This window comes from Panthera pardus, unplaced genomic scaffold (genome assembly GCF_024362965.1).
Source record: "Panthera pardus isolate Hobbes unplaced genomic scaffold, ASM2436296v1 HiC_scaffold_24, whole genome shotgun sequence".
NCBI classification, from domain to species: Eukaryota; Metazoa; Chordata; class Mammalia; order Carnivora; family Felidae; genus Panthera; species Panthera pardus.
In genome coordinates this window covers 110691567-110713658 of record NW_026526810.1, presented here as the reverse complement: position 1 = coordinate 110713658, position 22092 = coordinate 110691567, and the positions used below count along the sequence as shown (strand labels likewise).

General features: G+C 42.6%; 1 protein-coding gene across 5 annotated transcripts in view; it reads left to right on the top strand.

Moving 5' to 3' along the window:
- HEATR4 (HEAT repeat containing 4) overlaps positions 1 to 22092 on the top strand; it is a 49191-nt gene that overhangs the window by 1062 nt on the left and 26037 nt on the right. For 4 of the 5 annotated variants that reach the window (XM_053889575.1, XM_019427075.2, XM_053889573.1 and 1 more), the window contains exons 2-7: positions 8103 to 9053; positions 10230 to 10417; positions 11427 to 11567; positions 15662 to 15865; positions 17079 to 17222; positions 20602 to 20781. In XM_053889575.1, coding sequence (XP_053745550.1) covers positions 8146 to 9053; positions 10230 to 10417; positions 11427 to 11567; positions 15662 to 15865; positions 17079 to 17222; positions 20602 to 20781 — 1765 coding nt within the window. In that variant the 5' untranslated portion in view covers positions 8103 to 8145. Of the gene's footprint in view, positions 1 to 2787; positions 3101 to 8102; positions 9054 to 10229; positions 10418 to 11426; positions 11568 to 15661; positions 15866 to 17078; positions 17223 to 20601; positions 20782 to 22092 lie in introns of those variants that run through there. The other variant, XM_019427077.2, reaches the window with a different exon arrangement.

Genomic DNA, 22092 nt, shown 5'->3' with positions numbered 1-22092 from the left:
GTGTAAGTCAGATGAGACACTCCACCAACTGACCCACCCAGGCTCCCCTCCCCACTTTTTCATAAAATCCATCTAGGAGTGGGTATTTCATTAAACTTAACTTCAGGCCCTTTCCAAGGCCTTGTATTTGATTTTACATTCATGATTTTTCATATCCTTTTTATTAGAGAAACCTGCAAATTGTGTAAGCTTATTTCAAGCCCACAATTTGTGTTTGCCACTGCTCCCAATAAGGCCACCCAAGGACTTTTTACTTAGTTTCGAATGTTCTTACGTCCTGCTGGTCATTAATCATGCAACTCCCTATAGCTCTAATTACTTTTGCACTGGTTCTGTGGGATATTTCAGTGTATTTTGGGCACAGAAACTAAAGAAAGTAAATAATAATAGATAGCTCTTAATCCTTACAAGAACCTTATGAGAAAATTAAGGCCTGGAGAGGTGAAATGATTTGTTAAAGATCAAGCAACTAGATATACTGGGATTTATATCTCTGCAATCAGATTCCAGAGTCTGTGCTCTGAACCATTGTGCTTTAAATGTCTTTTTTTTTTTAAGTTTATTTATTTTGGGAGCGCACATACAAGCACGAGGGAAGGGCAGAGGGAGAGACAGAATCCCAAGCAGGCTCAACTTGGAGCCTGATGTGGGGCATGATCCCATCACTGTGAGATCATGACCTAGGCTGAAATCAAGGTGGACCCTTAACCAACTGAGCCACCCAGGCATCCTGTATTTTGGGTAGTTTTAATTTTCTTCTCTGTCCATAATTTCTATCAGAAATAACATGGCTTTTATAATTAAACAGTATTTTTTTAATTGTATATAGCAACATAAAATGTACCATTTTAACCATTTTGTTTTAAGTGGGCTTCATGCCCAGAGCAGGGCCCAAACCCGTGACCTGAAGATCAAGACCCAAGCAGAGGGGTGCCTGGTGGCTCAGTTGGTTGAGTGTCTGACTTCAGCTCAGGTCATGATATCATGTCTGTGGGTTCAAGGCCCACATCAGGCTCTGTGCTGACCGCTCAGAGCCTGGAGTCTGTTTTGGATTCTGTCTCTCCCTCTCTCTCTGCCCCTCCCCTGCTCACGCTCTCTGTCTCTCAAAAAATAAAATGTTAAAAAAAATTAAAAAACAAAAAGACCAATAGTTGGACACCCAATGGACAGAGCCCAGGCACCCTCATTTTAACCATTTTTAAGTGTATAGTTAAATACACTCACATTGTTGTGCAACCATCACCACTGTCCATCTCCAGAACTTTTTCATCACCCAAACTGAAAACCGCCCCCCAGCCCCTGGAAACCACTTTCTGTCTCTAGGAATTTGATTGCTCTAGTTACCTCATATAAGTGGAATCATTCAGTATTTGTCCCTTTGTGTCTGCTTATTTCAGTTAGTGTGTCTTTCAGGTCCATCCATAGATGTAGCATGTATCAGAAATTCCTTCTTTTTTAATGCTGAATAATATTCTGCTGCATGTATGCAACGCATTTTGTTTATCCATCTACTGATGGATATGGGGTTGTTTTCACATTTACTATTGTGAATGTACTGCTATGAACATGAGTGTACAAATACCTGTATAAGAGCCCCTGTTTTCAATTCTTTTGGGTATATACGCAGAAGTAGTAGGATTGCTGGATCACATGGTAATTCTGTTTAATTAAAAAAAATTTTTTTTTAACATTTATTTCTTTTTGAGAGACAGAGACAGAGTGTGAGCAGGGGAGGGGCAGAGAGAAAGGGAGAGACAGAACCCAAAGTGGGCTAGCTCCAGGCTCCTTGCTGGCAGCCAAGAGCCTGACATGGGGCTCGAACTCACGAACTGTAAGATCATGACCTGAACCGAAGTTGAATCAACTGAGCCACCCAGGTGCCCCTGTTTTAATTTTTTAAAATGTTTTTATTTATTTTTAAGAGAGAGAGAGAGACAGAATGTGAGCAGGGGCAGGGCAGAGAGAGAGGGAGACACACAATCTGAAGCAGGCTCCAGGCTCGGAGCTGTCAGCAAAGAGCCCAGCGCGGGGCTAGAACTCACGAACCGTGAGATCATAACCTGAGTCGAAGTCAGGTGCTTAACTGACTGAGCCACCCAGGTGCCCAAATTCTGTTTAATTTTTTTTAAGTCTTTCAGTCTCTTTTCATCTCAGAGACCATGTCTTTTCACCCTTTTGTAAGGGTCCCAGGGTCTGAGCACAGCTTGAGCCCAGGCACTGAAGTGAATGCTCATTTTCTCACTTGGTAGTGCTCATTTCTCTCAGTGGTAACCACCTGGATAGCATGGCCCCAGGTCAACACAACAGACAGAACCTTATGCCCAGAAATCTTCCCTACCGTCAGGACAAATTAGTTCTGTAAAGGAACTCCTGAAGACTAGTATTCTGGAAGTCTGGGATTTTACTATTAGAAATAGGGGATGTGAAGAATCCCTTTGTAAAAATAGTGTCATCAGCTGATAATCTAGCCAGGATTTGGGGACCAGGGGAGATGGAATTGAACTATGTGAAGGAAGGGGATTCAGTGGGGGGTGGTGATGAAAGGGGAACAGAAAAGACCCCAAAGACAGACCCATTCTACTTTACTGTTTGTTCTATCAGCCTAGTGATCTTCATGCCAGAGCTGGGTGTTCATGTGTTCACTGCTTTGCCTTTTCTCAGCAGTACTTATGAAGCCTAGTGAGGGAAAAAATTGAGCAGCACACATCTAGGGGTTCATTTTCAAAGGATGACTAAGGAATCCATTGTGGCATCAATCAATAAATACAAGGCAATTTCCCGAAGTTGTTTACAAAAGGAAATTAAATAAATAGTCGAAGATACCACTGATTGAACCTGCAAATTCTGTGAGTAGACTCATGGAATTCTAAAGAGGTGGTTGCCTGGTAACCAATATAAACAGCTTTGGAACCTAAGAAACTACGGAAGGTTTAAGATGCTTTCTTTTGATGACTGTGTTGTAGGAGGCCATTTTGAAGGTAATTTCAAAACACTTCTACTTTACCAGTACCTGAAAAGAGTTTTCGTCAGCTGAATGATATAAGACAGCCTGAAGTAGTTGAAAAGATTTTGATTAGGCGTCAAAAGGGTATTACTTCAGGTATCAACCACTACTGTGATCTTAGTCATGTTTTTCCTCTCTGGGCCTCAGTTTTGATATTTGCAAGAGATAAGAGTTGGAACAGAGTCATCTTTCTGGCAGTTACCTTAGTAATCTCAGGAGTCGGCAGTATATCTGTGTGAGTACATGGCAAGGAACAGTAATTAGAAAGTAGAGGGGAAAAAAATGAAGGAACTTTCTGATGAAAAAGAGGCAGCAGAGAGAGGGGTGTGAGTCAAGCCAGGTTGAGGCTGTGTTCCCTGATCCTGCTCTCCCCACCACCAAGCTTCCTTCATATATCCCAAATATAGCTCTTGCGGGGGCACCTGGGTGGCTCAGTCAGTTGAGCGGCCGACTTCAGCTCAGGTCATGATCTCGCGGTCCGTGAGTTCGAGCCGCGCGGCGGGCTCTGTGTTGACAGCTCGGAGCCTGGAGCCTGTTTCAGATTCTGTGTCTCCCTCTCTCTGACCCTCCGCTGTTCATGCTCTGTCTCTCCCTGTCTCGAAAATAAATAAAACATTAAAAAAAAATTAGCTCTTGGGGCTATGGCTTCTCTCAATTTAATGTGTATGAACACCTGTGAGAGCTGGTTAAAATACAGATTTCTAGGCCTCACTTGCAGCCTACTCAATCAATATTCTGGGGTGTAGCACACAGGATTCCTCATTTTTAAAAATTTTTTAATGTTTATTTTTGAGACAGAGACAGAGCACGAGCAGGGGAGGGGCACAGAGAGAGAGAGAGACAGAGAGACAGAGACAGAATCCAAAGCAGGCTCCAAGCTTGAACCCACCAACCGTGAGATCATGACCTGAGGCAAAGTTGGACACTTAACCAACTGAGCCACCCAGGCACCCCTGGGATTCTGCATTTTAACAAGCTCCTCAAATGATCTTGATGCAGAAGATCCTTAACTATTAACACTGTTGTAGAAGCTGACTGTCCCTCTTGGGCCCTACCTTAAAATCTGTGGGTGGAGGGGAGAGTGTATTTTCAAAAGCTCTCAGAAATACTGTGCTAAGGTTTATTGCTTTTTAGCCTTCTTTGACAGTTTCTGCTGCTTTAATAACAAAGAAAAAGCAAGGTATTACTCCTTTTGACATGAATCATTCAGCCCACTTTAATTATTTCTGGAGAATAAAGGTACCAGACCAGGGGGTGAGGGTAGGGGAAAATTTGGAACCTCTGAGATATCACTCATTTTGAATCTGGATTCTTCGATTAGGTTTTACTTGGAGGCACGTGGCCTAGCCCTTCCAGCCCCACTCCTGCCTGTCTAGCCTGGTTCTGAGAGGCACAGAGATAATGTTGCTGTTTACCAGATTGTGGGGCCTGGTCTGCAGTTATCCCAGGTTTGACTACAGGATGCCATGTATTCAATTTCTTATGCTGTCAGTATACAAAGGCACCTGGACCTGCCACCCTGTTTTGTTTTGTTTTAAAGTAGGCTCCATGCCCAACATGGGGCTCGAACTCATGGCCCTGAGATCAAGAGTCGCATGCTCTACTGGCTATGCCAGCCAGGCTCCCCCTGCTTTTGGTTCTTAAGGGGATGTTTGTGCCTCAATGTTGGTCTAGGTAACATTTAAGTTTGGATAATATGGAGCCTCCAAACTCCATTCATAGGTTTTCTTCTTCCCTCTCTATCCACCTTCTCTTTTAATTGCCTAGGGCCTCAATAGTCCTAACCTGTTCCCTAAGTGCCCAATGCACCATCTAACTGTGGGACCCCAGAGACTTGCCTTCTGGCGGCAATAGTCCATACTGTAAATCAGTTAACAGTTCCTCTTAGTTGTGTAATACTTTGAAGCTTGCAAAAAAAAAACAAAACCCTTTCATACTTGCTCCTTAATTTTGAGCTTCATATCTACACCAAATTAGATATCAAACTCTATTTTCAGACTGGCAAACTGAGACAAACTAGAGATATTAAATCACTTCCCCAAGGTAACATGGCTGGGGAGTGCAGAACTTGGCCTTACACTTGTCTTCTGACCCTATGTCCGTCTAGGACAAGTCGCTTTTGACAAAACCCTTCAACATTTTGTCCTGTCCTCATTTCTCTTCAAAACACATCAGGTATTATTCCTCTTTTCACCAACCCACCTTATTAGATGAGAATAACTATCCCTTGAGAATTTACAAAAAATGGCAATGCTAATATGGTATTCTCTCTGGGATGCTGGCACTGTAACCAAAGATTCTAGTGTCACAGGCTAAAGAGTGTATATATATGTATTTTGGGACATCCAAAATCATTCCATATAGTCATCTTGGGGCAGAACTGGTCCTTATCTGTTTTTCAGGTGTTTAGGATCAAATGCCTCCTATCGTAGGAGCAAGATATTGACACACTGACGTGTTAAGAATGATAAAATGTTCTATTAGGCAATACACAAGGCACAAGAACACTAATATTGTTTTCATCTAACAATTCATCTTCAACCAGTAAGAGTAGGCACTGTTTCAGGAAAAGTATCACTTGTGACCACTTTCTAACCTTGCCATAACTTTTTTACATTAACTTTTAAAATACTCAGTGCCCTCATGGCCATGTTGCCTTCATGGTTGTGAAGAGATGGAACAACTAAATTCAGTCTTATGTGCAGAAAATCCTGGCGGGATATCATATTAATCACGTATGACTTAATTTGAGTGACATCTAGATAACAGCAGGCTCTTAACAAAAAGAAGTACACCAATAGGTCAGATTTCATACACAGAAGAAAGTAGAAATAATCAATCAATCAATCATCATCATCAATCAAGCCCTGGGAAGCCAATGTGGCATGGAGGTGAAGTGCTCTTAAGTTGGAATCTGGCAACTAGGTTTAAAACCTGGCTCTTCTGCTTATGGCTTGTGTGACCTGAAGCAATTTACTTAACCACTCTGAGCCTCAACTTCTTCCCATTCACATTCAAGACTGTAATATCCTCCCCATGTAAAGCCCTTAGCAAATTGCAGGCACACCTCATTTTATTGTGCTTTACCTTAATGCACTTCGCAGAGATTGCATTTTTTACACATTGAAGGTTTGTGGCAACCCTGTGTCTATCACTTCCATTTTTTTCAACAGCATTTGTTTCCTCTGTGTTTCTGTGTCACATTTTGGTAATTCTTGAAATACTCCAGACTTTTTCATTATTATTGTATTTGTTATGGTGATCTCTGATCATGACTCACTGAAAGCACAGATGATGGTTAGCATTTTTTAATTAAGGTATGAACATTTTTTTTAAGTTTATTTATTTATTTTGAGAGAGAGAAAGAGAAAGAGAGCAAGTGGGGGAAGGGCAGAAACAGAGAGAATCCCAAGCAGGCTCTGTCAGCGCAGAGCCCGATGCGGGGCTCAAACTCATGAACCATAAGATCATGACCTGAGCCCAAGTCGGACGCCTTGCCAGTTGAGCCACCCAGGCGCCCCTGAACGTTGTTTATTAAACATAATGCTATTGCATACTCAGTCAATTAAAATTTAACTTTTACATGCACTTGGGAAACCAAAAAATCCATTAGACCCACTTTTATTATGATATTTGCTTGACTGCAGTGGTCTGGAAAAAAACCCACAATATCTCTGAGGTACGTCTGTACTCCATTATTGTCAATTATCATTACTAGATGAAGGACTTCAGAAGGAAAATTTTTTTAATGTTTGTTTATTTATTTTTCTGGGAGGGGCAGAAAGAGAGGGAGCATCCCAAGCAGGCTCTACGCTGTCAGCGCAGAGCCTGATGTGGGGTTCAAATTCATGAAAACTGAGATCGTGACCTGAGCCAAAATCGAGTCCAACACTTAACTGAATGAGCCACTCAGGTGCCCCCAGAAGGAAAAAAATAAAAAAATAAAAAAAATTTTTTTGAAGTTTATTTACCTTGAGAGAGACAGAGACCATGCAAGTCAGGGAGGGGCAGAGAGAGAGGAAGAGAGAGAATCCCAAGCAGGCTCCACACTGCCAGCATAGAGCCCAACGTGGGGCTCAAATTCACAAAACCGTGAGATCATGGCCTGAGCTGAAACCAAAAGTCAGAGACGCTTAACTGACCAAGCCACTCAAGCACCCCAGAAGGAAAATTTTTAAAAAAGCAGTAAATGTAAGCTAGCTAAAACATGGAAACAGCTTGCCCCAGTAATTAAGGAGGAGGTGATTTACCTACTTGGTGAAATACCCTGTAGCTGTTAGACACTTTAACAGTGAGGACTGTGTAGTAAGATGGTAAAGTACCGGGGGATTTGGAAGGGCAGCAGAGACAGAAGACCTGATCCTTGGACAGTACAGTTAGCCGAATATTTAACAATGTGAGGTGTCACAGGATTGAGAGTTAAAATTACTGGTACAGAATCAGTGAATTGCACACCTGAAACTAACGCTGTATGTTAACTATACTGGAACTAAAAACGCAGATAAGAAACTGGTACAGAGTAGGAGTGATTTATAAATTTGTGTGGGACATGGAGGCCTGGATAAGGTCAAGAAAGTTGTGGAGCAGGTAGGAACTGACCTAGGCCTGGAAGAATGGACAGAATTTGTCAAGGATGGAGTGTGCTAACACACACAGCGGGCACAGAAGGAAGCTCCACTCTGTGGAGGGAGTAATGGGTGGAGATGAGCTAAGAGACTCAAGAGGTTACAGTCGGACAAGTTCATAAACTGGGGTCACACTCATGGAGAACCCTGAATGCCAGGCTGAGGTATCTGAACTTTATGCTATAAATAAGCCTTTTGAACATACATAAAGCAATATTTGAGGAAAAATGAAGGGCTGAGATTTGAGAACAAATGGCAGAACTGGAAGCAAGGGGCTGATACAAGGAATATTTAGAATGTTCACCATTTCTTCTTTTTTTTTGTCCCTCTTCTAATTCACGTGGCTTCTCCCCACTTGGACCCACCCCTGCTCCCCTTATCTGTCTTCCCATTTCTTCCCTTTCTGTACTGCTATGGCCTACCAATTTCTGCTGACCTAGAGCTCTCATCAGTTCCTCCCATCTCCTCAACAGATACCTGGTCACACCTCCAAACCCTGCATCTGGACCAGGCAGTATGGAAGGAAGCCTTTGCTGGGAAAGGATGACCAGAACCCAACATGGGAAGACCTTTCTTTCCCACCATTTCCATCAGTCACTCCCCCCACGGCTGGGATGGGGCATGATCTTTACTCCTTCGAAACCAAGGAACAAGGAGGAATGTGCCTCTGTCTCCAGTGTACCTCCAGTCTACCACTTTAGCCCACATCGCTGTGTGCACCTCAAGAACCAATATCTGAAAAAGGCTGCTACAAACCTTACCTTCTCTGAGGAGGTGGTGTGGCAGCGAGGGCTTTCCAGCATCCCTTTCAGCCAGTACAACTTTGACCATCTCTATAATGCAGACCACATCATGCAGCCTACCCAGATCAGGAGGGCCCAATATGAGAAACCTATCAGCTTCAAGTTCTTGGGTTCTTCAGGTCCCTCAGCAAGGGTCACCTCCCAGGCTGTGAAGACAGAAAGCTCTGTTGAACGTAAGCAGCTGAAGGAATCAAAGCCAGCAAGTGTAGTCCAGGAAAAACCTTGCCCTCTCATCCCTCATTCCTTCAGGGATCCGGACGTGCTACGTCTGTCACTTTCTCCAGATGTGAACCTGGAAGTGAGGGAAGCCTGGCTTCCACCTCCTGAGAAGGAGGCCAGAGCCTGGGAAGCCATCGTGCTGGAAAAGCTGAACAAGCGCACTGCCCGATGGATCCAGAGCAAGCGTCCCCTAAGGTCTCGGGTATCCCCCAACAAGTGGCAGAGCTTTCTGCACCAGCAGTACGACTGGAGCCACATCCGGGATGAGCTTACTTCCACCAGTGACCTGGAGCTCTTGAAACAGCTGGAAGAAGAAGAAACAGCAGAATTTGAGGATCAAAGTGTTACCCTGCCAATCCAGGAGAAAAAGAAGCCAGAGCTGCTGCTTCCTGTTTACTATAGGTAGACTGGCTGAGGCCTCTGGCACACCTTTGAGAATGCTTGGCTCCCCTTCCAGGACTCCTGCGTTAGTTCACATTCCTTATTTCAGAATGTGCTGTCCCATCAACCTCTTGGAGTTCTCCACTGCCAACTTACTCTCTAAGATCTCCTTCAAGTAAGGTTTCACAGCCTAGGCACTACTGACATCCTGGACTGGATAATCCTGTTGTGGGGGTCTGCCTTATACCTTGTAAGATGTTTAGTAACACCCCACCGGATGCCAGTAACACTCTGTAGTTGTGACAACCAGAGAGGTCTCCAGTCATTGACACATGTCCCCTTAAGGGACAAAGTCACCCCCAGTTGAGAACCACTGCCTGTAAAGGGATTGGTTTTGGGCCTTTCCTAACAGACTGAGCGATTCTGCTGATCCAGTTACTATCCAGGTGCTCCCAGAAATGTATCCATGGGGAAAATAAGGTTTGGTCCTGCCTCGCTTTGAATTAAGGAGCCAATGTGTCAGTGCCTCAAAAACGAACTGGCAGCAGGACAGAGAACTAAACAATTTGAGGGAAGATTACTGCATATTTCTGGTTGCTTCCTTCTCATTTATAGCTAGATGGAAGACTGAAGCTAGTCTAATGTCCCTGATTCCCAAAAGCGAACTAAAAGTAAGTGGGAATCCATTAATCTGTCCATTTATTAGATAAATATAAACTGCATTCCCACTACTTCCCAGGTATTCTGCAAAGTGCTGGGAATACAACGTAAACGAGAGATATGGAACCTTTAAGGAGCTTATATGTTCATGGGGTGGACAGGCATGAAATAAGCACATACATAATGAAGTGAAATAATATAGAATTGGTTCCCATCCCCACGTCAGTGCAATCTCTAAGGGCACCAATGTTGTTGTTGTCTTTGTTTTTTTTTTTAAGAAGGGTAATGCTGGGAGCATGGCCACTCTGTCATACTGTCCAGTGGCTACAGGAGTGGCTCTATTAGAGGAAGAGGAAGTTGGCTGCTGATAGGTACCTTCATAGGGCATCTTGGGAGCAAAGTGAATAGTTAAACATAGGTGTTTTCCAGATGCTCATGTGTGTATGAGGTGAGCTTAAAGAGGAGCTGTGGGTCTGATGGAAAGCAGGAGGTCCATCTCCCACCTTTCCCTTCTCTCCCTCTCTCCCTCCTGCTAAGATTGCCCAATTACTTGCCTCAAGTGCAGACAGGTGAACCTATGCCTGGCAACAATAAGACTGCTGAGGGTATCAAAGGAAAGAACATCTGCCAGCCCCCGAACCAGAGGTACTTTCGACAGGTGAATCCTCGAGCTGGAAAGTTTGCTTACTCCACAGACAACACCTTTGAACAGGAAATATACTTTGGTAATAGAGCTGGGGTGCCGTGCTGGGGGCTGGGTGGAAATGGAGCAGGGAGGTGGAAAGTAGCCAGGGGATGAAACAGTCATGAGTGTGGACAAGAGGCTCTGGATGACCAAGGTGTTCATGGCAACATCCCCTAGTTACCAGCACAGGTTTTTTTTTTTTGGGGGGGGGGAGAGGGGCAGGCAGGTATCTGGTGCAGGCGAAACTGTTTTCCCTCTTCCCCTTTCTCTATCCCTTTCTGTTACTAAGGAGGCTGTGGAGGGTGGGGTCATAAAGTAAACAGATTTGGCTCTGAGAACAACTACCTCTTGTCTTCTTTCTTTCCCTTTGAGATAATCCCCCATTGAGGTGCTATGTTAGAAAAAAATCGTGGGATTTGGAGTCTAGTGGAGCCTGGCTTAGCACCTTTCCACTAACCTTCAGTAAGTTATGTAATCCCTCTGAGCCTTATGGACCTTATTTGTAAAATGATATTAACAAAAATGCACCTCAAGTACAGACAAGAAAGCATCTATAATGCTTCTTGGCTCATGCTCAATAAGTGTCCACTACCTTCCCCTTCCATCTTGCTATCCTTTAGATGCTTGGGCTTCCAAGATACACGGTCTAGGTCTGTATGTTCCAAGCTGTTTATTCTTCCTTGCCCCCATCTTCTTCCTAAACTGTCAACTGAAAGTCTTTCTAAAGCATTTAACAGAATTATTCAGATGAAGGTATTTATGAATGGTAGGAAATGAATTAAATCTCCCTTTATTAGTACTTAACTTTTAATAGGGGACAATGCCTGTAAGTTAGACAGGTTCTGCTTTGGTTTCAAGCCTCCATGAAGCCACCAGCTCATATTTCCAAGCAACAATCACCTTCAAGGGATGCCCCCACATCATGGTAGTCGTAAGTCCTAAGAGCTTAGAGTAAAGCAAAAGGAAATTGGGTCTGATCCTGGTGACTGAAAACCCAGCAAGACAGGAAGGAGGGTGGTACTAAGGACTCCTTATTTATCTGTTCACAGATAAAGTCCAGGTCATCCACCAGATTGGTGCAAAGAGAGACCATATTTTCCTGGAAAACTTCAATAGGTACAAGAAGCAGCTCTCCAAAGTTTTCCCTGAAACCCCAGAAAGGTGGACTTCCCAGCCAGTTCCTGAAGCACGTAAGCGGGAAGTGGATAATAGGGGTGATGAGGGAAGTGTGGCTATTTCTTTAAGGACCCTGTTTTATAGGCTGGGCATCACCAGCATGTAGCGGAGTCGCTTCCTGCCAACTAAAAATCATCTCATAAAATTATAAAACACTAACTGTAACTAGGAAGAACCTTTGTGGAACATCCATTCAGTTGAAATCAGGTCAAATTTAGATGTAACCAAGAGATTTAGGGCTGGTAATTACTAATGAGGCAGGTCCCATTTTCTTCCTTTACTTCCAGGAGAAGTACATTGAACCCTTGATCCAGCACTGTCCTGTCCTTTTGGGCTGGCTCTACCGTCCCATTCCATTCTCAGACCCATACCTGCCTCAGGTACTAGGGTCATCCTCTGTTCTAAATTTGTTTTATATCATTCTTGGGGTGCCTGGCTGGCTCAGTTGGTAGAGCATGAAAGAGGAGAATCTTTTTCAAAAATTTTTTCTTGTTTTTGCTACAGGTTTCTTACAGCTTTTTTTTTTTTTAAGTTTATTTATTTTGAGAGAGAGAGAGAGAGAGAGAGAGAGAGAGAATCACAAGCAGGCTCCTCACTATCAGCACAGAGCCCGACTTAGGGGCTCAAACCTACAAATCGTGAGATCATGATCTGAGCTGAAATCAAGAGTCAGACACTTAACCAACTGAACCACCCATGCATCCCAAGAGAGAATCTTAAGCAGGCACCATGCTCAGCACAGAGCCCAATGCCGGGGGGGGGGGGGGGGGGAGGGGGGGGTCAATTCCATGACCCTGGGGTCATAACTTGAGCTGGAATCAAGAGTGAGACACTCAACCAAGCCACCAGGAACCCAGAGCATGCAATTCTTGATCTCTGGGTTGTTAGAGTCCCACGTTGGGTGTAGAGATTACTTAAAAAAATCTTCAAAAAGAGAGTATCATTCTTGATTCTGAGAGAGAGAGGGAAGAGAGATGGCTAGGAAATGAGCTTATGAAACGAAAAGTGCCCATCCTCCAAGGGACTATGCTTCCATGTCCCATGACCCTTCTCTTTGCAGTGTCACTGCTCCAATGGGCCTCCTGGTGAACAGAAACTAATGGTAGCGGTGGAGAAAACACCCCAACAAAGCCTTTGATTGGGTCTATGCAAATCACCTTCTGGGGCTTCACTAGCTTCATTAGAGCTACTAATTGTCCCTACAGCAAGGCACTTTTGTAATAATGATTTTTGTGATATTTATTGATACTTAGGGGACTTTGTGAATGCATTTTGTAAACCATTAAGTGCTATACAAACTCAAGGATTTATTATTAGTATACTACCTTCCCAGAAGCCAACTGGATTGTTTATGTCCTCCCCTCTGAAAAGAGGCGAATCCACAGAGACAGAAAGTTGATCAGGTTGCTGGGGGAAGCGAGGAATAGGCACAGGGTTTCTTTTTGGGGGGGATAAAAATATCCTAAAATTAGATGTTGTGATAGTTGTACAACTCTGTGAATATATTAAAAACCACTGAAATGTATACATTTAATTTTTTTAAATATATATATATATATATTTTTTTTTTAATTTTTGAGACAGAGAGAGACAGAGCATGAGCAGGGGAGGGGCAGACAGAGGGGGAGACACAGAATCTGAAGCAGGCTCCAGGCTCTGAACTGTCAGCACAGAGCCCAATGCAGGGCTTGAACTCACAGGGTGTGAGATCATGACCTGAGCTGAAGTCAGATGCTTAACCAACTGAGCCACCCAGGCACCTCTGAAATGTATACATTTTAAAAGGATGAATTTTATAGTATGTGAATTCTACCACAAAGATGTTATTAAAAAAAGAAACCCCCCTGCTGCATTCAGATGCCTCACCACCTGCCTCACAGGCATTTTTTCCCTAGTGTGCTAGATGCCTGCTCTCTTCTTCCCTAGAACACAGAATATTTAATGAACAGAAGCTGTGGAATCTTTCCAAAACTTCTTTTTTTAAATAGTGTTTGAAACTGGGGGCACCTGGCTGGCTCCATTGGTAGAGCCTGCAACTCTTGATCTCAGGGTCATGAGTTTCAAGCCCCACGTTGGGTGTGGAGCCTACTTTAAGTAAATAGTATTTGAAATTGTTCTGGGAGAAGGCAAGTCAGAATAGTAATATACATACACCTTCTTATAACTATTTTACTCCTTATCTCAGGAAATACTAGGTATGAGAGAACCTGAAAAAAAAAAAAAAAAAGGAAAATTCCTGGAGTTAGATGTGGGTAGATTATTTTACTCTCCATTTTGATTGAATTGAAAAACTTAGATAATTTCTTTAAAATGACAAAAATTCTCAAGATACAAAGTGTACTTACTGCTATATAGCCTTAATTTCCCCCAAATCATGATATAAAACTCTAGTGTGCCCACAAGATCACTACAGTTCTTATATATTAAGCATAGGTCTTATGGTACAAAGTCAAAGAGGCATCATTTGTTTCTGCTAAAAAGCATACTGTGCCTTTTATACCACAGAAAGCCACAAGGTTGTTTCTTCATGTGCTCCCTTCAGAGGACTTTTTTTTTTTTTTTTACATTTATTTATTTTGAGAGAGAGAGAGGAGTGAGCGAGCATGGGGGAGGGGCAGAGAGAAGAGAGAGAAAATCCCAAGCAGGCTCTGCACCATTAGTGAAGAGCCCAATGCAGGGCTCCATCCCACGAACTACAAGATCACAACCTGCACCAAAATCAAGAGTCAGACACCCAACCAACTGAACCACCCAGGCGTCCCATCTTCAGAGGACTTTTGACATAGAACGTGGCTAATGGGTGTGTTTTAGCCTGCCTAGAACTTAAAGGACCAGAAGTAGAATTAGTGTTGGCAGTTGTGCATGTTTATTCCCATGGAGGTTAAATACCAGAGATTCAAGACTTTCTCACCACATCTTTTTTAACTCCCTGAGCAGGGGGACAGAGGAGGAAAGGAACTAATCCAGCCATGTCTCACTTTCTTGGGAGGGATTTCAAGCAGGCTGAGAGGAAAGAAATGGTGGAGTGTCATGTGGCAAAGTATCGACTCCCTGGGAGCTGACCTGTCTGGATGTGGTTCTACCACTCTGGCTGCACACCCTATACTGAAAGGAAGCCAGCCCTCAACAGGGTGACTGAGCTCCTCCAGTATGACCAACCTGCGGCAGAACCATTCGGAGGGCATGCTCTGTATGGGCATCTGAACTAAACTGCCCTCGAGTCTCACAAGACTCTTTACATTAGAAGAAAGAAATGGTACTGCCTTCCTTGCTCAAAGGGAAGAATGGATTCAGAACAAATCTAAATGTGTTAGAATGAAATCTTGGAAGAAACACAAACCATTGGTAGTGACAGATTAGAGCATGAGACTGATAAGTGATGCAGCAGATAATGAATTTGGTAATCTGGAAAAGTTTTTATCTGTTTTGCCTTCTCCACACAACTGCTCTTCTTAGGAAGAGGCTTTCTGAATTTGACACCAGGGAGATCACCAAGTCTAGAAAATGTAACCAAATTTATATAATATGCTCTTCTGTCCTCAAATTTCCAGCTGTTATTGGTCAGAATGAGGAAAAAGTCAGAGATACTAAAACCTTTCAAACTTAGCAGCTTGTAGCAATGTTCCTTCTCCCAAATTAAAAACATTAAAAAGAAACATAAAACCAGCACCTGGCTGGCTCCAGCGAAGAACATGCGACTCTTGATCTCAGTGTCATGAGATCGAGTTCCATGTTAGTTGTAGAGATTACTAAAATAAACTTAAAAAAAAAAAAAAAGAAAACCTCATAAACTAGGAGTGGACAATTACACTCTACCTAAACTGCAATATATCAGATACTGGATTTTATGAGAAAATCTTATTACATATAAACATATTTATGTTCCTAAAGATTAAACTTATAAAAAGGTTTGCACAGATCTCAATCCCCCCCTACCCCACCCCCTCCATCAGCATGGCTTTATCATGTCTGCCATCAGGACTTTTCCTAACTCTCTATAATCACGGGAAAGTCTGCTCTCAAGAGTTTTGTTTCGCCTTAATGCTAGCTGGGAACACAGGGTCTAGGGCACTGGGGTAAGACTATCTCACACTGCCCTAATGAACAGCCTGCAGGCCTGTGCAAGGAGTCCCGCGCTGGATTGCTCTGCCCACCCCAGTCAAGGATCTGCTGCTCCAGGTGGATGAGGAGGATGTGCCCATTAAGACCAGGAGGCTGAAGAAGCAGGAAAAATCCCAAGAGAAGGCTATGACTTGGGAACTGGTGGTGCTGCAGCGGATGCTGCAGGAATGGAAGACTGCCTGGGCTCTGAGTAAGTGAAGGGATGGGGGTGGGTCCAGAGATAGCAGTATATATTTTAGGGAGGAAGTTCTTACCTTGGACTAGTTTCTCAATCTCTCAAAATCCATTCCTTGCGAAACATACAAATCTGGTTGCCTCAAGTTTACAATAGAGAAGAGCCTTTTACACAATCATAGTTGACGTATAGGCTCTTTGCATTGGCAGGTTTGACTTCAGAAATTTGTGTATACTCACTATCACCACATCGAGGACTCTTCGCAGACAGGGCCTGTCTCATGACCTCTGAAACTTCATGCTCAATAAATGATGCAAGAAGGGAATGACGAAATATGCTGTCCAAGCAATGGAAATGTAGTAATCAAAAGAAACTGTAGTTGGCTGTGGTATAAATAACCCTAGTCTAAAATGTGTATGTGAGGCTGGGATTCTCATATATCCATTCTGCCTTTGGAGATATGGGCGTAGAAGGCTGAGTGCCTAAGGGCAGAGTAAAGACCTAGCAAGGACTGTGTAAAGCTATAAGACCTGAGGACTCAGGGCTGCTGGCCTGCAAAACGCGAGACTAGTTTAATTAGCGTGGGACAAACAGGCAATCCATCACATATACTAGATTAGATAAACAAAAAAGGGTTGAAAGAGATTGAGAAAAACCTACTTGATGCTTGCAGAGAAGTTAGCAATAAAGTGAGGAAGACCCTGAAAGCCAGATAGAAGAGCCCTCAAAGGCAGGGAAACATAATAACCACTAACAGTTGAGCCCTTGTCAGGCATATTGCTAAATACTTTGTCCAGTTAACTCATTTAATACTCAAAGTAGCTCAATATGGTAGGTTCTAGTATCATTCCCATTTTACAAATGAGAAATATTAAGCTCAGAGAGGTTAAGTAACTCATCCAAGGTTACACAGCTAATAACTGTGATTCCAAACTGGGTATGTTTGACAACAAAGTACCCTTAATCACTATGTTTTATCACCCCTATTTTCCATATGGTAACAATGAAGAGCTATTTAAACAGAGATAGAATATAAAATGGGATGGGGGGGTGAAGTTGTGTTTGGGAACTGCCCCAGAGGGCCCATGGATTATCAGAGAAGTAACTTCCCAAAGAACCCTGGAGCCCTTTATTTGTCTGAGCTAATGTTTTGCTTGAATTGTCCTAGGAGAAAGCAGACTAACTCTAACCTGATGGTTTTCTTCTCATTTCCCTCCCTGTGGCATAGTTACTGAGTGGCACCATGAGACAGTAGAGGGCCTGCTGCGGGGCTTGGGGGACATGCATGATGACATTCGGATCCGAGCCATCATCACATGTGCTACAGCTGCTTTAGAAAGGCCCCGGATTGCCACCAGCCAAGGGGACTCAGGTCAGAGCCAGAATTGAACTGTTTGAGAATATAAGCAACTCAACACAGCCACAATGTTAACTGGTGCAGACCTTCAACCTTATCTGAGATCATTTTACAAATGTGGAAACCAAGGCCCAGACACTGGCCTGAATACACACAGCTTATCATCAACGGAGATGAAATTAAAATTCTCGACTTATGGTCCAGTGCTTTTTACATCACATTTCATTACCTTTTATTTACTCAGCAGTTTCATGGAAGTCCACATTGTTCCACCTTGAGAGATCCCATTTGTAATAGCCAAAAATTATATATATGTGTGTGTGTATACATTGTAGTCATCAAAAGAAACTGTAGTTGGCAGTGGTATAATATACATACATATATGTATGTGTGTATACACACACACACACACATACAATTCACTTTCCCCTCCTGACTCTATTTTAGCACTTCTTTTGACAGCACATCTGAAATCCAAACTGAACTAATCGCCATAGACCCCTCCCCACTTTCCAGATCTCAATCAGCAGCCCTACAATACATCTATTTGCTGAGTCAGGGCCCTGGGAGTCCTGGACAAATCCTTATTCTTCCCATAACCAATAGATTCTACTCATTCTGCTTCCCTTTTTGTATATTCATCAGTCAACAGATGAATATAAAAAGAGGGAATTCTCTTCCCCCGACTCACTTCCCAGTCCTAGTCCCACCCCATGGCACTCCCGAGTCACCAATGTTAGTTTGGCATTTCACATCTTTCTTTGTGCTTTTCCAAATATATGCCAACATGCATGTAGGCTTTTCTACTTATTATAAAAATGAGTGAATTTTATCAGCCATTTCCTAGTTTTTTCTCCTTTAATTTGTGCACACGATGAATTCTCTTGTTAGACTATAACAGATCATGATATATTATTCTTTTATTACTCCACTGGGTTTGATTTGTTAATATTTTATTTATTTGTTTGCTTGTTTATTTAGAGAAGAGAGAGCACAAGCAGGGGAGGGTCAGAGAAAGGAGAGAGAGAGAATCCCAAGCAGGCTCTGCATGGTCAGCGTGGAGCCTGACTCAGGGCTTGATCCCACAAACCATGAGATCACCTGAACTGAAATCAAGAGTCGATCAACACTTTACTGACTGAGCCACCTAGGTGTCCTGATTTGTTAATATTTTAAAATGTTTTATTACATTTGGTAGTTTACTTCTGTTAAGTTTTAGTTTTTGCTAGCTTTATAAAATGAACTAAGGACACAGCCATTTTTTCCAATGGTCTTAATCTTTTGGGAAAGCAATGTCAATAGCTTTTTTCCTTAGTAGTAATAAGCACTGAAAAAGGAACATTTCCCATCCACAACAGCCAGAACTGTAATCTGCTGAAGCGCCAGTTTAACAACACAGAAGGACCCAAATGATAAAGTGCTATTGAAAGGACATAAAACCAACTGACTTATTTCTCAAATGCCCTCACATTTTATGTGAAGCCTGGACTGGCACTTTTTCCTCTTTGCTGCTGGTAGCATCCTAATATTATTCTGTCCTAATATTTATTAGTCTATCATAATAGTCTGTTTGCTTTTTTGCCTTTCCTACCAGACAAGGAACTCCTTAATGGCAGGAACTAATTTTATTTCTACGAAGTTGTTAGGTTTTTTAAAGTTTCATTTCACTTACTTTCTATCTACCAAGTTCCAGATAAAGGGCATTTCTGCTACCGGTTTTTAAATCTGCTGGAAAACTCATTTCTCTTTACCTGATTAACTTCTATACTTGTCCTTCAATTTTCAGCTATCAACTCTTCTGAAGAGTCTTCCCTGCCCCATTACCCAGACTTGGTTCATTCGCCCCACTACATGCTTCCACACATATACTTTTTTTTAAAAAGCTCTATGCCCCATGTGGGCTTGAACTCATGACCCCAAGATCAAGAGTTGCATGTGCCCCACATATACATTTTTTATTGTATACTTATTTCCTTGGGTATTAAATGGATGATGTATTTTCAGTGCCTGGCACAGATAAAACCTTCAGTAGGCAGCAACTGATTATTATAATCTTATCCCCAGATCTTCCACATACATACAAAGAACACTTTTGTCTGCTCCGAATTATGCCTTCCATTTGATCCCTTTCACATGTTGGTGTCTAGATTGATTTGTCTTGTTTCTTCCCCATACATTCTCAAAGAAAATTGTCTTACTCATTATTTCTTGAAATACTCGTTTGACTTCTACTTCTACATATTCCCCTAAAATACATGTTTCCATCTAGCCTATTCTTAACAAATGGCAGAGTAGCCCACAGCAGTAATAAAACTGGACATATAAGAAATCTTAAAATTCCTCGTCACAGGTCCAGCTGTTTCTTCTTGGGAAGTCAGTTAGCCTATATGAATTTCAAATTTCTTATCTCTAAAATGAGGATAACTGTGGATGAAAGGTTAACAGGCCCCTTCCCCTTCTACTTGAGAATTTGAACTTTAGTTAAAATGCCTACCTGTTGCCCAGATAACCTGATCAGGATAGGAACTATCTTTATAGGCAACATTGTTTATGATAAAAATAAACTCTGATAAATCACATTTGGACTGGAAAAAACTGTAAATGAAATATAAATACTTTAAAGGGGCACCATCCTTTGGGCTTCCATGAATGCTGTCACTTAATAACAGGCATACCCTTTGTGGACCCTGGAATTATATCTATGGAGTTGTTCTAAGACATACTAACTCCTGTGGAACATAGCACTTGTCCCCAGAAGGATGTATGGAATGCTGTACAAACTGCATCATGAATTCTGGCCAAAAGGAATGCCTGCTGCTACCCTGTTGGCAAACTGTGCTCCTATCTTATATTCTTCTGCAGACTGGTGCTTTGTGTGGCCTATAAGTCTTGTGAGTCTGTTTAAACCTAAAAAGACTCCTGAAATAACTCACATTTCAGGTGGGCTCTACAGTTAATACCTGCCTTGCCTATGTCAATGAGGGCTAGAAGGTTGAATGGGATAACATGAAAACACTGTAATTGGCAAAGCACTACCTAAATATAATTGCTATTATTATTATTATAAATACAAAAAATATACGTGGTAAATAGGTTGATTTTCATCACTAAAACTAATGGTGAAGGTCACCATCGTCTGGCTAGAAACCTTCTGCAGCTTGAATCCAACTCTTTAGAGGCCAGATGATAAAGGATTGGGAACTGGCATACCCAGCACAGAAGTGAGCCATAAAAGCCTGCCCATTGCAGGGGCTCAGCTAAACTCTTATTAAGTAGCAGTAAGCATCTGCAACTGAGACTGAGGCCGACCACTGTGTGGCTATGGGAAGGAAGCTGTGTTTCAGGGAAAATCAACGTGGCTAGCACTTCTTACCTGGGTCTCTCTTGATCATAGACAAAGAGACCGTGAAGGCCCCATCTATCAAGGACTTGCCAGAGGTTCTACAGCCTGCCCTGGAAGCTGCTCTTTGTGATAAAAACGCCAATGTGCGGATGGCAGCAGCAGTATGCCAATATGCCATACAGTCACACAATCCCCTTGCCCGGGACATCATGCAGACTGCCCTTTTAAAGGGTGAGTAACTCCTTGTCACTTCTGACCTGGGTATATGGGGTAAAGACAGGACATCTCACCATCAGCTTTTCCTGATCCTTTCTTCTCCAATATCATGCTTTGTGATGTCTACTGTATTAGAGGGTTTGGGTTTATGTTTATGAACATCCAGAGATAGCTATTCCTAGGGTACTTTTCCAAAATGGGTACATTGCCACCTAGTGGTACCTAAATATTTCATGGATGCATTTGCCTAGAAACCATGTCCCCTTTCATACAAATTTACTTTTTAAAGAAGTTTGTGTTTAGGGGCACCTGGGTGGCTCAGTCAGTTAAGCATCTGACTATTGATTTTGGTTCAGGTCACAATCCTAGGGTTGTGGGATCAAGCCCTGCGTTGGGCTCTTTGCTGACAGCATGGAGCCTGCTTGGGACTCTCTTTCTCTCTCAATCCCCTCCCCCCTCCCACCCCCGGTCCCCACTTCACACTCTGTCAAAATAAATAAACTTAAAAAAAAAAAAAAAAAGGAAAAAAGTTTGTGTTTGTGTGTTTATGTATGTATGTATATAATCTCTACACCTAGCATAGGGCTCAAACTCAGGACTCCGATATCAAGAGTCACATGCTCTTTGGACTGAGCCAGTTGGGAGCCTCACCACAGATTTCCTTTTATTTTTTTAAATTTTTTTCATGTTTATTTATTTTTTGAGACAGAGAGCATGAGCAGGAGAAGGGCAGAGAGAAAGGGAAACATAGACTCCAAAGCAGGCTCCAGGCTGTGAGCTGTCGGCACAGAACCCGACGTGGGGCTTGAACTCACAAACTGCAAGATCATGACCTGAGCCGAAGTCAGATGCTTAACCAACTGAGCCACTCAGGCACCCCACCACAGATTTAACTTTTTTTTTTTTTTTTTAATGTTTATTCGAGAGAGAGAGAGAGAGAGAGAGAGACAGGGAAACACAGAATCTGAAGCAGGCTCCAGGTTCTGAGCTGTAAGCACAGAGCCCGATGTGGGGCTCAAACCCAACTGTGAGATGATGACCTGAGCCAAAGTCAGTCACTTAACTGACTGAGCCACCCAGACGCCCCCACAGATTTACTTTTAATTGAAAAGATGTAAATACTAAAGAATACTTTCTAAAAATTAAAAGAAAAAAATCACCCCTGTTCAAACACATCATGCTTCCATTCTCTACATTAACTTACAGGCATTGTCCACATAACAAAGCAAAAAGTTGTCAGGTGATTTGCCCAAGGGGGCTGACCCCTCTCTGAAAAAGTGTGTTTCTTCCTTTCCTGGGGGCCTGAGCAGACAAGGACAACTGGCT